The 16,494-nt window shown below is 35.2% G+C and overlaps 1 protein-coding gene across 1 annotated transcript in view; it reads left to right on the forward strand.

The window, feature by feature from the left end:
* Nucleotides 1-16,494, forward strand: part of LOC117717993 (uncharacterized) — a 148,712-nt gene that overhangs the window by 27,855 nt on the left and 104,363 nt on the right. The window contains exons 7-11 of the mRNA XM_076911165.1: nt 1,358-1,451; nt 6,086-6,423; nt 8,369-8,462; nt 13,135-13,475; nt 15,475-15,568. Coding sequence (XP_076767280.1) covers nt 1,358-1,451; nt 6,086-6,423; nt 8,369-8,462; nt 13,135-13,475; nt 15,475-15,568 — 961 coding nt within the window. The remainder of the gene's footprint in view (nt 1-1,357; nt 1,452-6,085; nt 6,424-8,368; nt 8,463-13,134; nt 13,476-15,474; nt 15,569-16,494) is intronic.

Consider the following 16,494-nt stretch of genomic DNA (forward strand, 5'->3'; position numbering starts at 1 on the left):
AATGACAGCAGTCTCAAGAATAAAACTATTGGATGTAGAAAATTAAATAGAGTGGTTTTGCACTTAGTTTCATGGATCCAATAATTGATGCAGTTTTCTCACATTAGGGGAAGTGAATGATTGTTGACAGAATGTTATTTTATAGCTACTGTTGTCTGCTGATAAATAAGTTCAATCTCACCCATTTCTTTACAATATGTGATTTATCATCAAGAAAATATTTAATGAGATTTATCAAAATCCTTGCAATTATGAAATATAGAACACTGAACTCTCCACTTTTATTTATTCCTTTCACACAGTATAGTAAAAAGATCCATTTAGTTGGTATGAAGAACTAATGAATATATTAATTAGGATATCAAAACATAGTTTCAGTAGATACAGAGGCCATTATCCAATTAAAAAGAGTTTATACAGATTCATCAGTAATTTTTGATATGGGTCAAAGATTTTCATTCAATATCTGATTCTGTTTGTTGTTAATGTTAGAAGAAGATTGTTAATATCAGAGTTTCTTTAAAGCATAGATTTTTAAATTCATACTTTGTTGTTTGATTAAAATGAACCCCATAACCAGTTTTTCATGTCACCATGTTGTATTCATTTTCTTTAAAACGCAACATTAAATGAAAGTGAACTTTAAAACATTTTTTTCTTCAGTTTTCTGACTGCCTTACGCAATTTCTTTTGTTAATTTAATCTTTGTTTTATGGTAAACTTAACATATGAGGATTGCCTTAAGGTTTTAGTCAGCCTAAATACATACTAGGACAGGCTCAGTCAGCAATACATAGAAAACCCAAATACATCTTGACATGTAACTCACACACACAGAGAGACAGACACAGGCACACAGAAACACAAGCACAATGCACTCACACATGCACTCACACACACAAAGAGAGAGGTGTGTGGGAGGGAGATTGAGATAGATATCTCTCTGGTCATCGTGCCTATCCCCATTTCAAATGTGAAAACCATGAGATAATCATAGGGAAAAATCAGCAGGACTTTGCTTCTCTGTCAGACTTTTCACTATATTGAACACAATAAAAGATTGTAGTGTTTGTTAATTCATATGGACCTGAAAATTTAGGACCTATATGGAAATGCTGAATGCAGGTTGTAATTTTCATGTTTTATAGCCCTGGGACTTCACCCAGAAGTTAACATAGCCAATTGTTCTTTACATTTTGTACATTTTATCTTGGCAAAATTTTCAAGTCCAGCTAGAAAAGTGATGGTTACCAATCCATTCATTTGAATAATTTTAGAAAAGTATCTGCACATTTCAGGAACTCTGTTTTGTAAAAGGTGATCTTTGAGTATAATTATTTTAAAATGTGGTTTTCAGACTGAAACATGGCAACCCGAAGACAAAAGTTGAATCAGAATATTCAATAGAAGATTCAGAAGAGCCTCGGGCGATCATGGATAAAATACTTTTGGTAAGTCAGGTGTATTCAGAACACTGCTTTCCTTTGTCAAGCAGTGTTGTATAGGAATACTTGAGGCACCATGAGAAACATCCCATAAGCAATAGCAGGCATATTCACTCTGCAGAAATACATACAAGCAAAACTCCAATGCATAGAAATGAAACGATGAATGAATTTAACAATTTAAAAATTAGACTTAGCTAATCATCTCTGTGTTGTCATGTGACTGCTTTAGTGAATATGGAATAGAGAGAACAACTTGCGGGACTTGGTTCTCTCCTCATACTTTGTGTGTTCCAGGAAATGTACTCCAGTTACCAGGCTTGGTGTCAATTACCTGTGCCTTTGAAACTATCTTGTCTGTCTGAAATACATACATACACACACACACACAGCACACACACACACATGCATACATGCACGCAGGAATGCACAAACACACACACACATACATACATACATACATATGTATGTATTCTGCTAAAATGCTGATAACACTAAAACTCTAAAAACTTTAAAGTTGATGTCATCTCTTACTTGTGAATCTAACACATGGATAAATTTTTAAAGCATATACTCCCATTCTTGACATCCAACATATCTTTGAGGTCCCTTCCCAACTTCATGTCTTCTCTTTCATCTCCCCATTCCTCTTATTCCTCCTATTTTTCTCTTTGTTCTTGTTCATTTTTAATTTTTCTACCAAGTGTGATTACTGCTGGTCATATATTTTTGGATGTGGAGCCATCTCCTGAATGGTGATCAACTTCCAGCATCTACACCTCCTCCACCCAAAAACTTCACCCATCGTCACCAGCCATCAACTACCAATATCTCCTCAGAAAAGGATGGAGCCTCATGAGCCATTCCTCTGTACATTCTGTCATTCGGACTGCTCTCTGTATGTCTGTGTAGGTAACCATAGCTGCAATGAGTTCTTGAAAGTTGTTTTCTGTTTTGTTCTATTGAAAGTGCACTTTGCCTTACAGAAGAAGCTTTGCAATTTTATGAGGTGCCATTTGTCTAGTGTTGATCTTAGAGCATAAGCCATTGATCTGTTCAGAAAATTCTCCCCTGTGTGCACATGGTCCAGGCTCTTTCCTACTTCCTCCTCTATTAGTTTCAGTGTATCTGGTTTTATGTGGAGGCTCTTGATCCACTTGGACTTGAGGTTTGTAGAAGAGATAAGAATGGATCAATGCGCATTCTTCTACATGAGGACCTCCAGTTGAGCCAGCACCATTTGTTGAAAATGCTGTCTTTTTCCACTGGATGGTTTCAGAACCAGTTTCCGGTTTTGTTGATTGTTTGTATAGTTCTTTTGACTTGGTTGATTTCAGGCCTGAGTTTGAATATTTCCTGCCTTTGAGTATTCCTGTGTGTATTTTGCTTCTTTTTGTTCTAGTGTTTTCAGGTGTGATGTGAACCTGCCAGTGTATTTTATCTCCAGTTTCCTTTTAAAGGCATTTTAGAGCAATGAATTTTCCCCTTAGCCCTGCTTTCATTGTGTCCCATAAGTTTTGGTATGATGTGCTTTCATTTCATGGGTTGGTAGGGGAACACCTTCATTGAAGCAGGGGTAGCTGAGAAGGGATAGGGTGTTTCTGGGAAGAAAACCAGGAAGGGGAATAACATGTGAAATGTAAATAAAGAGAATACCTAATAAAAATGAAAAATAAAGAATTGTTTTCTATGTGTGGAAAATATAATACAGCCTATATAAATTTATATATATTAATATATATATTTTACATAAACACACTTATGAACTAATAGTGAGTTTGGCAAATTAACAATATATAACCTTATTGTAGAAATCAGTTTTCTTTTTGTACACCAGCAAAAAATTAAATTACAAAACTTCCATTTGCAGAAGCATCAAATACAGTATTTTTTCAGAAAAATGTTAATTCTAACATTGAAAAATGCAAAAGTTAAATTACTTATTGAAAAAGAAACAAAATTAGGTTACATATAATGTCTTATCTTCACATTTACTGTTTAAAATCTAATCAGGAAGAGACTCTGATAATGGCTTGTAGATGATGGGATAAAATTGAGAGCCCAGAAAATTAACCCTGATTTTTGGTCAGTTGGCATTTAGAGAAGGATCAAAGAAATTTGGCAAAACTGGATAAAGTGCAAAGACAATAATTATATATTGAACTTATATATTGTTTATATATATATATACATATATATGTGAATATATATATAATACTTATATATTGTAACTCTTTACCTCATGCCACCCATAAAAATTAGCTCATGGATGTAAATTTAAGAGCTAGAATGGTGAAACTGGAAGTTGTGAGACAAGAATATCTTTATGATTTTGTGTCAGAAAGAGTCCATAGATATGCCACTGAAACCTTGATTTTGAAAATGAACAGCCTAGTTGTGATTGAACTGGCAAGTTATGCCCACTGATGTCATAGTGACATAAATGGCATGGATTTAATACTCACTCTAAAAGATGGAATCCGTTAATAATATTGTAAACTAGGCCAAAACTTTCTGACTGCCAAGATCATCGATATAAGGGAGACCTAGTACTATTTTTCAAAATGATCATTGTACTAAATTGTCCCGTACGTTCCCATCTTTATACCCATAGATTAGTGTATCTCTCAACCCTCATTGAAGGAATTTCCTTTTGCAGATGGTGATTAATACAGAGAACAGTAGCTAGCTGTTGAGTGTATTACCATCAATACCACTCATTTTCCTCCCAAGATTTTTTGATTATTGATTAGAGGATAAAAGGAGTGTAAGCAGTAGATGTTGGACATCTGCAATAGAGTTTCATTTATTGACCATGGTAGAAGAATTGTGTACATGAGCTCACAGTGGCCATGACTTCATGCACAACACCCATGTAAGATGATGCCAGTACAAACCCAGTCAAAAGGCCCAATCCATGTCTGAGAACCTATTTGGTAACCAATGGCTGCTGAACAAGGTTTATAACTTTCCTTCAAATATGCTGCCACTGTGATTCTACCCATGTCCAGTTCATGGTTCTACACTCTTACGTACACAAACAGCACTAATTAGACTCCTGGGTTTTGAAACAGACATACACACAAGACTGCCTACAAACATGTATGCGTGCACACCTACACACACACAAACATACAAACACACAGAAATGGGGGCAGGGAGAATCTTGAAGTTGGATGGAATAGGAGCAACTGGAAGCAAGAAAATGGAGAGTGAGTTTGATAAAAAAAAAAACACATTATATGCATAAATGAATTTTTCAATAAAATGGTGCCTATGGAAAGAATAAATTGATAACTTGAGCTTCCACAAACTAAGAACTTGTGAGCTTCATGATAGAAATGAAATGATAAAACACAGATAAGAATCCAGACTCATGATTTTGAATAGATTTCCAAGTCATGTTTTCATAGTTTTTATTAACATATCATGAATGTCTTATAAAATATATAGAAATATTCCATATTATGGTAAAGAATCCCATTTGAAACTTTCAATATTTTGAATATATATTTTCCTGAAGAAATAGAAATTGCCAAAAAACCAGGAAAAGATATTTACCATGATTATACTTAGAGCAAATTAAACTTAATCCAGTAGATTCCATTTCATTCTTCTGTAGTAGTTATAACTCTGTTTTTTAAGGCAAATTTAACGATTCTCGAAGATATGGAGAAATAGAACCATCCCACACAACTGGAGTGGATGTAATATTGAATGTTACATTTCAAATACGTTGTAAATTTCTAAACAATTAAAATGAATGATATCCAAGAGCCCAAAGTTCCACTTCTCAGTGCAATTCAAAGTGAAATAAAAACATATATCACACATGATGGATGTTCATGACAATATTATTCATAATAGCCAAAAGATGGAGACTGCCTTAATGCACATTAGTTGACAAAAGGATGTAAAAATCTAATGCACTATACAAATTCCACTTAGCAGCTAAAATATATTGAAGCAATTTAGATTATGAGAAAGAATGTTTCATACTGTGTTGTGTTTATCGTAAAATGACTCTGGATGTACTCAAAGTTATTGGTAGTAAGGATAAGTGCATTTTTATGGGTAGTTTTGATTGTCTTCTTGACACAATGAAGAATCAGTTTGAAAATGTGTCTTCAATGAGAAAATTCCTAGATTAAATTGGCCTTTGAGGGATTTTTTGAATTTGGGTCTCTGTGTTTGAAAGAATTACTGTGAATTTGGACTGCACCATTCTTGGGCTGGGCCCAGGGATATTGCAGTCTTGACTGACTCTAGTGTTAGCATGCATGCATTCATTGTTCCTGTCTGGCTACCACAAGTTCCTGCTCCTTTGGCTTTCCTGTGATAATGGACTGTAACTTGGACTATTTAGCTAAACATACCATTCCTATTTAAAAAAAAGAAAAACAGGAAACTAATGAGTGTATTGAAAAAAATTAATGTAGGAAACTTTGTATATTAAAACACAACAGTTACTTGGGCTGGAGAGATGGCTCAGCAGTTTAGAGGTCTTGCTGCATGTTTGATGTTCCTGGTATGAATCCCCAGCACCCATACACAGACATACATACTGACAAGACACTCTTTCCCTTAAGAGAAATAAAAGAATTAAAGTCACTTATTCTTAATATTAATTTTCATTAAAGGTCAGTGAAGAAGCTGATAAGCAGAAAGTCATCAGGTTGCAATCAGCAGAAAAGCTGAATGACCGTTGGGCGTATGCAACCAACCAGATTCAAAGGGTGGTTCATGCTTCTGATAATGGAAATCACAGTGCAATTCATGTATCACAAAACCTGAATCGCAGTTTGGCGTGCACATCAGCAAATGAGAGTCAAACTGAGGTGCCTAAAAACCTGATGAACAGTGTGGTGCATGAAGCACAAAAGCCGAATCGCAGTGCTGCAGCCCTAGTTCTTCAAAAACAGCATGGAAAAACTAAACAGCAACCTGTTCCTGTTGAGGAGAATCGACAAGAGGATGGGTAAGGCCACCGTGATATTTAACAGTAGATGTTACTCCCTAGTGATGCTCATAGGAACAATGACCATGCTGGATACTTCTCAAGCATGGCACCGTCAGACTTCCATGATCATAAGATGCTGATAATCAATCAGATGTTATGTTTTCCAATTCTGTGGACATGTTTTTTTTTTTTTTTTTTTTTTTTTGTAAAAGACAACCACAGTTGACAAACTCATGTGACAACTAACATTCTAGAAGCTGGAGTAAAACGGGGGTTTGATTGGAAATTAGAATAGCAATCAATGTTTTGACAATGTCTTGACAATATAGTACAAAGTTATTGAGTGTGGATTGTTTAAGCATAAAAGTTTTGCTTCTCTGCACTAACCTTTTCCTTGACCTATATTATTTCTCAGTACTTGTGGAGTATGTCAAGGTAGCTATCCATCAAATGATATCTACTGAAGAATATTTAGAAAGACACACGCACGTGCACACACACACAAACACACACAAACACACACACACTACACACACTACACACATGGACACACATAAAATATCCACAGACTCTCATAAAACACACACACCCACATATAATAATGACAGCAGTCTCAGGAATAAAACCATTGGATGTAGAAAATTAAATAGAGTGCTTTTGCACTTAGTTTCATGGATCCAAAAATTGATGCAGTTTTCTCACATTAGGGGAAGTGAATGATTGTTGACAGTATGTTATTATATAGCTCCTATATTCTGCTGATAAATAAGTTTAAGTTCAATCTCACTCATTTCTTTATGATATGTGATTTATCATCAAATAAATATTTAGTAAAATTTATCAAAATCCTTAAAATTATGAAATATCGAACACTGAACTCTCCACTTCTATTTATTCTTTTCACACAGCATAGTGAAAAGAGATCCTTTGAGTTTGTATAACAAACAAATAAATATTTTACTATGGATATTAAAACATAGTTTCAGTAGATAGAGAGGTAATTATCCAATTAAAAAGAGTTTATACAGATTCATCAGTAATTTTTGATATGGGCCAAAGGTTTTCATTCAATATCTGATTCTGTTTGTTGTTAATGTTAGAAGAAGATTGTTAATATCAGAGTTTCTTTAAAGCATAGATTTGGAAATCCATACTTTGTTGTTTGGTTAAAATGAACCCCATAACCAGTTTTTCATGTCAACATGTTGTGTTCATTTTCTTTAAATCACAACATTAAATGAAAGTGAACTTTAAAACATTTTTTTCTTCAGTTTTCTGACTGCTTTACACAGTTTCTTTTGTTAATTTAATCTTTGTTTTATGGTAAACTTGAGATATGAGGATTGCCTTAAGGTTTTGGTCAGCCTGAATTCATACTAGGACAGGCTCAGGCAGCGATACATAGAAAACCCAAATCCATCTTGACACTTAACACACACACACACGCACAGACACAGGCACACACAAACACAAGCACAATGCACTCACACATGCACTCACACACACAAAGAGAGAGGTGTGTGGGAGGGAGATTGAGAGAGATATCTCTCTGGTCATTGTGCCTATCCCCATTTCAAATGTGAAAACCATGAGATAACCATAGGGAAAAATCAGCAGGACCTTGCTTCTCTGTCAGACTTTTCACTATATTGAACACAATAAAAGATTGTAGTGTTTGTTAATTCATATGGACCTGAAAATCTAGGACCTATATGGAAATGCTGAATGCAGGTTGTAATTTTCATGTTTTATAGCCCTGGGACTTCACCCAGAAGTTAACATAGCCAATTATTCTTTACATTTTGTACATTTTATCTTGGCAAAATTTTCAAGTCCAGCTGGAAAAGTGATGGTTACCAATCCATTCATTTGAATAATTTTAGAAAAGTATCTGCACATTTCAGGAACTCTGTTTTGTAAAATGTGACCTTTGATTATAATTATGTTAAAATGTGGTTTTTAGACTGAAACATCCCAACCGGAAGACAAAAGTTGAATTGGAATATTCAATAGAAGATCCAAAAGAGCTTCAGAAGGCCGTAGAGGAAATACTTTTGGTAAGTCAGGTGTATTCAGAACACTGCTTTCCTCTGTCAAGCAGTGTTGAGGCACCAAGAGTAACATCCCATGAGCAATAGCAGGCATATTCACTCTGCAGAAATACATACAAGCAAAACTACAATGCATAGAAATGAAACGATGAATGAATTTAACAATTTAAAAATTAGACTTAGCTAGTCATCTGTGTGTTGTCATGTGACTGCTCTAGTGAATATGGAACAGAGAGAACAACTTGCGGGACTTGGTTCTCTCCTCATACTTTGTGTGTTCCAGGAAATGTACTCCAGTTACCAGGCTTGGTGTCAACTACCTGGACCCATGAAACTATCTAGTCTCTCTGAAACACACACACACACACACACACACACACACACACACACACACATACTGGCACAAACAAGCTCACATACATATGTAATTACACACACACATACATACATACATACATATGTATGTATTCTGCTAAAATGCTGGTAACACTAAAACGCTAATAACTTTAAAGTTGATGTCATCTCTTACTTGTGAATCTAACACATGGATAAATTTTTAAAGCATATACTTCCATTCTTGATATCCAACATATCTTTGAGATCCCTTCCCAAATTCATGTCTTCTCTTTCATCTCCCCATTCCTCTTATTCCTCCTTTTTTCTCTATGTTCTTGTTCATTTTTAATTTTTCTACCAAGTGTGATTACTGCTGGTCATATATTTTTGGATGTGGAGCCATCTCCTGAATGGTGATCAACCTCCAGAATCTCAACCTCCTCCACCCAAAAACTTCACCCATCGTCACCAGCCATCAACTACCAATATCTCCTCAGAAAAGGATGGAGCCTCATGAGCCATTCCTCTGTACATTCTGTCATTCGGACTGCTCTCTGTATGTCTGTGTAGGTAACCATAGCTGCAATGAGTTCTTGAAAGTTGTTTTCTGTTTTGTTCTATTGAAAGTGCACTTTGCCTTACAGAAGAAGCTTTGCAATTTTATGAGGTGCCATTTGTCTAGTGTTGATCTTAGAGCATAAGCCATTGATCTGTTCAGAAAATTCTCCCCTGTGTGCACATGGTCCAGGCTCTTTCCTACTTCCTCCTCTATTAGTTTCAGTGTATCTGGTTTTATGTGGAGGCTCTTGATCCACTTGGACTTGAGGTTTGTAGAAGAGATAAGAATGGATCAATGCGCATTCTTCTACATGAGGACCTCCAGTTGAGCCAGCACCATTTGTTGAAAATGCTGTCTTTTTCCACTGGATGGTTTCAGAACCAGCTCCTGGTTATGTTGATTGTTTGTATAGTTCTTTTGACTTGGTTGATTTCAGGCCTGAGTTTGAATATTTCCTGCCTTTGAGTATTCCTGTGTGTATTTTGCTTCTTTTTGTTCTAGTGTTTTCAGGTGTGGTGTGAACCTGCCAGTATATTTTATCTCCAGTTTCCTTTTAAAGGCATTTTAGAGCTATGAATTTTCCCCTTAGCCCTGCTTTCATTGTGTCCCATAAGTTTTGGTATGATGTGCTTTCATTTCATGGGTTGGTAGGGGAACACCTTCATTGAAGCAGGGGTAGCTGAGAAGGGATAGGGTGTTTCTGGGAAGAAAACCAGGAAGGTGAACAACATGTGAAATGTAAATAAAGAGAATACCTAATAAAAATGAAAAATAATTGTTTTCTATGTGTGGAAAGTATAATGCAGCCTACATAAATTTACATATATTAATATATATTTTACATAAACACACTTATGAACTAATAGTGAGTTTGGCAAATTAACAATATATAACCTTATTGTAGAAATCAGTTTTCTTTTTGTACACCAGCAAAAAATTAAATTACAAAACTTCTATTTGCAGTAGCATCAAATACAGTATTTTTTCAGAAAAATGTTAAGTTAATTCTAACATTGAAAAATGCAAAAGTTAAATTACTTATTGAAAAAGAAACAAAATTAGGTTACATATAATGTCTTATCTTCACATTTACTGTTTAAAATCTAATCATGAAGAGACTCTGATAATGGCTTGTAGACGATGGGATAAAATTGAGAGCCCAGAAAATTAACCCTGATTTTTGGTCAGTTGGCATTTAGAGAAGGATCAAAGAAATTTGGCAAAGCTGAATAAGGTGCAAAGACCATAATTATATATTGAACTTATATATTGTTCATATATATACATATTTATATATATATATATATATATATATATATATATATATATATATATATTATACTTATATATTGTAACTCTTTACCTCATGCCATCCATAAAAATTAGCTCATGGATGTAAATTTAAGAGCTAGAATGGTGAAACTTGAAGTTGTGAGACAAGAACATCTTTATGATTTTGTGTCAGAAAGAGTCCCTAGATATGCCACTGAAACCTTGATTTTGAAAATGAAGACCCTAGTTGTGATTGAACTGGCAAGTTATGCTCACTGGTGTGATAGGGACATAAATGGCATGGATTTAATACTCACTCAAAAAGATGAAATCCATTAATGATATTGTAAACTAGGCCCAAACTTTCTGACTGCCATGGTCATCGATATAAGGGAGACCTAGTACTATTTTTCAAAATGATCATTGTACTAAATTGTCCCGTACGTTCCCATCTTTATACCCATAGATTAGTGTATCTCTCAACCCTCATTGAAGGAATTTCCTTTTGCAGATGGTGATTAATACAGAGAACAGTAGCTAGCTGTTGAGTGTATTACCATCAATACCACTCATTTTCCTCCCAAGATTTTTTGATTATTGATTAGAGGATAAAAGGAGTGTAAGCAGTAGATAGTGGACATCTGCAATAGAACTTTATTTATTAAACATGGTAGAAGTGTGTACATGAGCTCACAGAGGCTATGACTTCATGCACAATACCTGTGTAAGATGAAGCCAGTAAAAACCCAGTCAAAAAGCCCAATCCATGTCTGAGAATCTATTTGGTAATTAATGGCTGCTGAACAAGTTTTGTAAGTTTTCTTCAAATACACTGCCACTGCAATGCTACCCATGTCCAGTACATGGTGCTACACTCTTGCGTACACGAACAGCACTAATTAAACTCCTGGGTTTTGAAACAGACACACATGCAAGACTACCTACAAACAGGAATGCATACACACACACAAACTCACACACACAGAAATGGTGACAGGGAGAATCTTGAAGTTGGATGGAATAGGAGCAACTGGAAGTAAGAAAATGGAGAGTGAGTTTGATACAAAAACACATTATATGCATAAATGAAATTTTCAATAAAATGGTGCCTATGGAAAGAATAAATTAATAACTTGATTTTCCACAAACTAAGAACTTGTGAGCTTCATGATAGAAATGAAATGATAAAACACAGATAACAATCCAGACACATGATTTTGAACAGATTCGCAAGTCATGTTTTCATAATTTTTATTTACATATCATGAATGACTCATAAAATATATAGAAGTATTCCGTAGTATGATAAAGAATCCCATTTGAAACTTTCAATATTTTGAATATATATTTTCCTGAAGAAACAAAAATTGCCAAAAAACCAGGAAAAGATATTTACCATGATTAAACTTAGAGCAAAGTAAACTTAATCCAGTAGATTCCACTTCATTCTTCTGTAGTAGTTATAACTCTGTTTTTTAAAGGCAAATGTAAGGATTCTTGAAGATGTGGAGAAATAGAACCACCCCATACAACTGGAGTGGATGTAATATTGAATATTACATTTCAAATATGTTGTAAATTTCTAAACAATTAAAATGAATGATAACCAAGGGCCCAAAGTTCCACTTCTCAATGCATTTCAAGGTGAAATAAAAACATATATCACACATTATGGATGTTCATGACAATATTATTCATAATAGCCAAAAGATGGAGACTGCCTTAATGCACATCAGTTGACAAATGGATGTAAAAATCTAATGCAGTATACAAATTCCACTTAGCAGCTAAAATATATGGAAGCAATTTGAATTATGAGAAAGAATGTTTCATAATGTATTCTGTCTATTGTCGAATAACTCTGGATGTACTCAAAGTTATTGGAAGTAAGGATAAGTGCATTTTTATGGGTAGTTTTGATTGTCTTCTTGACACAATGTAGAATCAGTTTGGAAATGTGTCTTCAATGAGAGAATTCCTAGATTAAGTTGGCCTGAAGTCATTCCTGTGAGGGATTTTTTTTGAATTTGGGTCACTGGGTTTGAAAGACTTACTGTGAATTTGGACTGCACCATTCTTGGGCTGGGCCCAGGGATATTGCAGTCTTGACTGACTGTAGTGTTAGCATGCATGCATTCATTGTTCCTGTCTGTGGATGGACTATGGCTAGCTACCATAGGTTCCTGCTCCTTTGGCTTTCCTGTGATAATGGACTGTAACTTGGACTATTTAGCTAAACAAACCATTTCTACTTTAAAAAAAAAAGGAAAAACAGGAAAACTAATGAGTGACTTGAAAAGATTAATGTAGGAAACTTTGTCTATTAAAACACAACAGTTACTTGGGCTGGAGAGATGGCTCAGCAGTTTAGAGGTCTTGCTGCTCTTCTGATGGTGCTGGTATGAATCCCAAGCACCCATACACAGACATACATACTGACAAGACACTCTGTCCCTTAAGAGAAATAAAAGAATTAAAGTCACTTATTCTTAATATTAATTTTCATTGAAGATCAGTGAAGAAGCTGATAAGCAGAAAGTCATCAGGTTACAATCAGCAGAAAAGCTGAATGACCGTTGGGTGCATGCATCAGAAGACCAGAATCAAAGGGTGGTTCGTGCTACCGAAAATGGAAATCACAGTGCAATTCATGTATCACAAAACCTGAATCGCAGTTTGGCGTGCACATCAGCAAATGAGAGTCAAACTGAGGTGCCTAAAAACCTGATGAACAGTGTGGTGCATGAAGCAGAAAAGCCGAATCGCAGTGCTGCAGCCCGAGTTCTTCAAAAACAGCATGAAAAAACTAAAAACCAACCTGTTCCTGTTGAGGAGAATCGACAAGAGGATGGGTAAGGCCACCATGATATTTAACAGTAGATGTTACTCCCTAGTGATGCTCATAGAAACGATGACCATGCTGGATACTTCTTAAGCATGGCACCGTCAGACTTCCGTGATCATAAGATGCTGATAATCAATCTTATGTTATGTTTTCCATTCTGTGGGCATGGTTTTTTTTTTGTTTGTTTGTTTTTTGTTTTTTTTATTTTTGTAAAAGGCAACCACAGTTGGCAAACTCATGTGACAACTAACATTCTAGAAGCTGGAGTAAAAGGGAGTTTTGATTGGAAATTAGAATAGTAAACAATGTTTTGACAGTGTCATGACAATATAGCACAAAGTTATTGAGTGTAGGTTGTTTAAGCATAAAAGTTTTGCTTCTCTGCACTAACCTTTTCCTTGACCTGTATTATATCTCAGTACTTGTAGAGTGTGTCAAGGTAGCTATCCATCAAATGACATCTACTGAAGAATATTTAGAAAGTCCACATGCGCGTGCGCACAAACGCACACACAAACACAGTACACACACTACAAACATGCACACACAATAGCCACAGACTCACATAAAACACACACACCCACATATAAAAATGACAGCAGTCTCAAGAATAAAACTATTGGATGTAGAAAATTAAATAGAGTGGTTTTGTACTTAGTTTCATGAATCCAATAATTGATGCAGTTTTCTCACATTAGGAGAAGTGAATGATTGTTGACAGTACGTTATTTTATAGCTACTGTTGTCTGCTGATAAATAAGTATAAGTTCAATCTCACCCATTTCTTTACAATATGTGATTTATCATCAAGAAAATATTTAATGAGATTTATCAAAATCCTTACAATTATGAAATATAGAACACTGAACTCTCCACTAGTATTTATTCTTTTTTACACGGTATAGTAAAAAGATTCATTTAGTTGCTATGAAGAACAAATAAATATATTAATTAGGATATCAAGACATAGTTTCAGTAGATAGAGAGGCCATTATCCAATTAAATAGAGTTTATACAGATTCATCAGTAATTTTTGGTATGGACCAAAGATTTTCATTCAATATCTGATTCTGTTTGTTGTTAATGTTAGAAGAAGATTTTTAATATCAGAGTTTCTTTAAAGCATAGATTTGGAAATCCATACTTTGTTGTTTGATTAAAATGAACCCCATAACCAGTTTTTCATGTCAACATGTTGTATTCATTTTCTTTAAAAAGCAACATTAAATGAAAGTGAACTTTAAAACATTTTTTTCTTCAGTTTTCTGACTGCCTTACGCAATTTCTTTTGTTAATTTAATCTTTGTTTTATGGTAAACTTAACATATGAGGATTGCCTTAAGGTTTTAGTCAGCCTGAATTCATACTAGGACAGGTTCAGGCAGCAATACATAGAAAACCCAAATCCATCTTGACACTTAACACACACTTATACAGAGAGAGAGAGAGAGAGAGAGAGAGAGAGAGAGAGAGAGAGAGAGAGAGAGACAGACAGACACATACACACACAAACACAAGCACAATGCACTCACACATGCACTCACACACACAAAGACAGAGGTGTGTGGGAGGGAGATTGAGAGAGATATCTCTCTGGTCATCGTGCCTATCCCCATTTCAAATGTGAAAACCATGAGATAATCATAGGGAAAAATCAGCAGGACTTTGCTTCTCTGTCAGACTTTTCACTATATTGAACACAATAAAAGATTGTAGTGTTTGTTAATTCATATGGACCTGCAAATCTAGGACCTATATGGAAATGCTGAATGCAGGTTGTAATTTCATGTTTTATAGCCCTGGGACTTCACCCAGAAGTTAACATAGCCAATTATTCTTTATATTTTGTACATTTTACCTTGGCAAAATTTTCAAGTCCAGCTGGAAAAGTGATGGTTACCAATCCATTCATTTGAATAATTTTAGAAAAGTATCTGCACTTTTCAGGAACTCTGTTTTGTAAAAGGTGATCTTTGAGTATAATTATTTTAAAATGTGGTTTTTAGACTGAAACGTGGCAACCGGAAGACAAAAGTTGAATCGGAATATTCAATTAGAAGATCCAGAAGAGCTTCAGAAGGCATAGAGGAAATACTTTTGGTAAGTCAGGTGTATTCAGAACACTGCTTTCCTTTGTTAAGCAGTGTTGAGGCACCAAGATAAACATCCCATGAGCAATAGCAGGCATATTCACTCTGCAGAAATACATACAAGCAAAACTCCAATGCATAGAAATGAAACGATGAATGAATTTAACAATTTAAAAAATTAGACTTAGCTAATCATCTGTGTGTTGTCATTGGACTGCTGCGCTAGTGAATATGGAACAGAGAGAACATTTGCGGACTTGTTCTCTCCTCATACTTTGTGTGTTCCAGGAATGTACTCCAGTTACCAGGCTTGGTGTCAACTACCTGGACCCATGAAACTATCTAGTCTCTCTGAAACCACACACACACACACACACACACCACACACACACACACACGACACACGCATACTCGCACAAACGCACACACATACATGTGTACTTACATACACACATACATATATCATCCATATGTCTTCTGCTAAATGCTGTACCTAACTTATACCTTAAGTTGATGTCATCTCTTACTTGGTGAATCCTAACACATGGATAATTTTTAAAGCATATACTCCATCTCTTGACATCCAACATATCTTTGAGATCCCTCCCAAATTCCTGTCTTCTCTTTCATCTCCCATTCCTCTTAATTCCTGCCTTTTTTCTTCTATGTTCTTGGTTCATTTTTATTTTTCTACCAAGTGTGATTATGCTGTGTCATATATTTTGGATGTGGAAGCATCTCCTTATGTGAATCAACCTCCAGAATCTCAACCTCCTCCACCCAAAAACTTCACCCATCGTCACCACATCACTACACAATATCTCCTCAGAAAAGGATGGAGCCTCCATGATCCATTCCTCTGTACATTCTGTCTTCGGACTGCTCTCTGTAATGGTCTGTGTAGTAACCATAGCTGCAATGAGTTCTTGAAAGTTG

The sequence above is a fragment of the Arvicanthis niloticus genome, chromosome 12, assembly GCF_011762505.2.
Source record: "Arvicanthis niloticus isolate mArvNil1 chromosome 12, mArvNil1.pat.X, whole genome shotgun sequence".
Classification (NCBI taxonomy): domain Eukaryota; kingdom Metazoa; phylum Chordata; class Mammalia; order Rodentia; family Muridae; genus Arvicanthis; species Arvicanthis niloticus.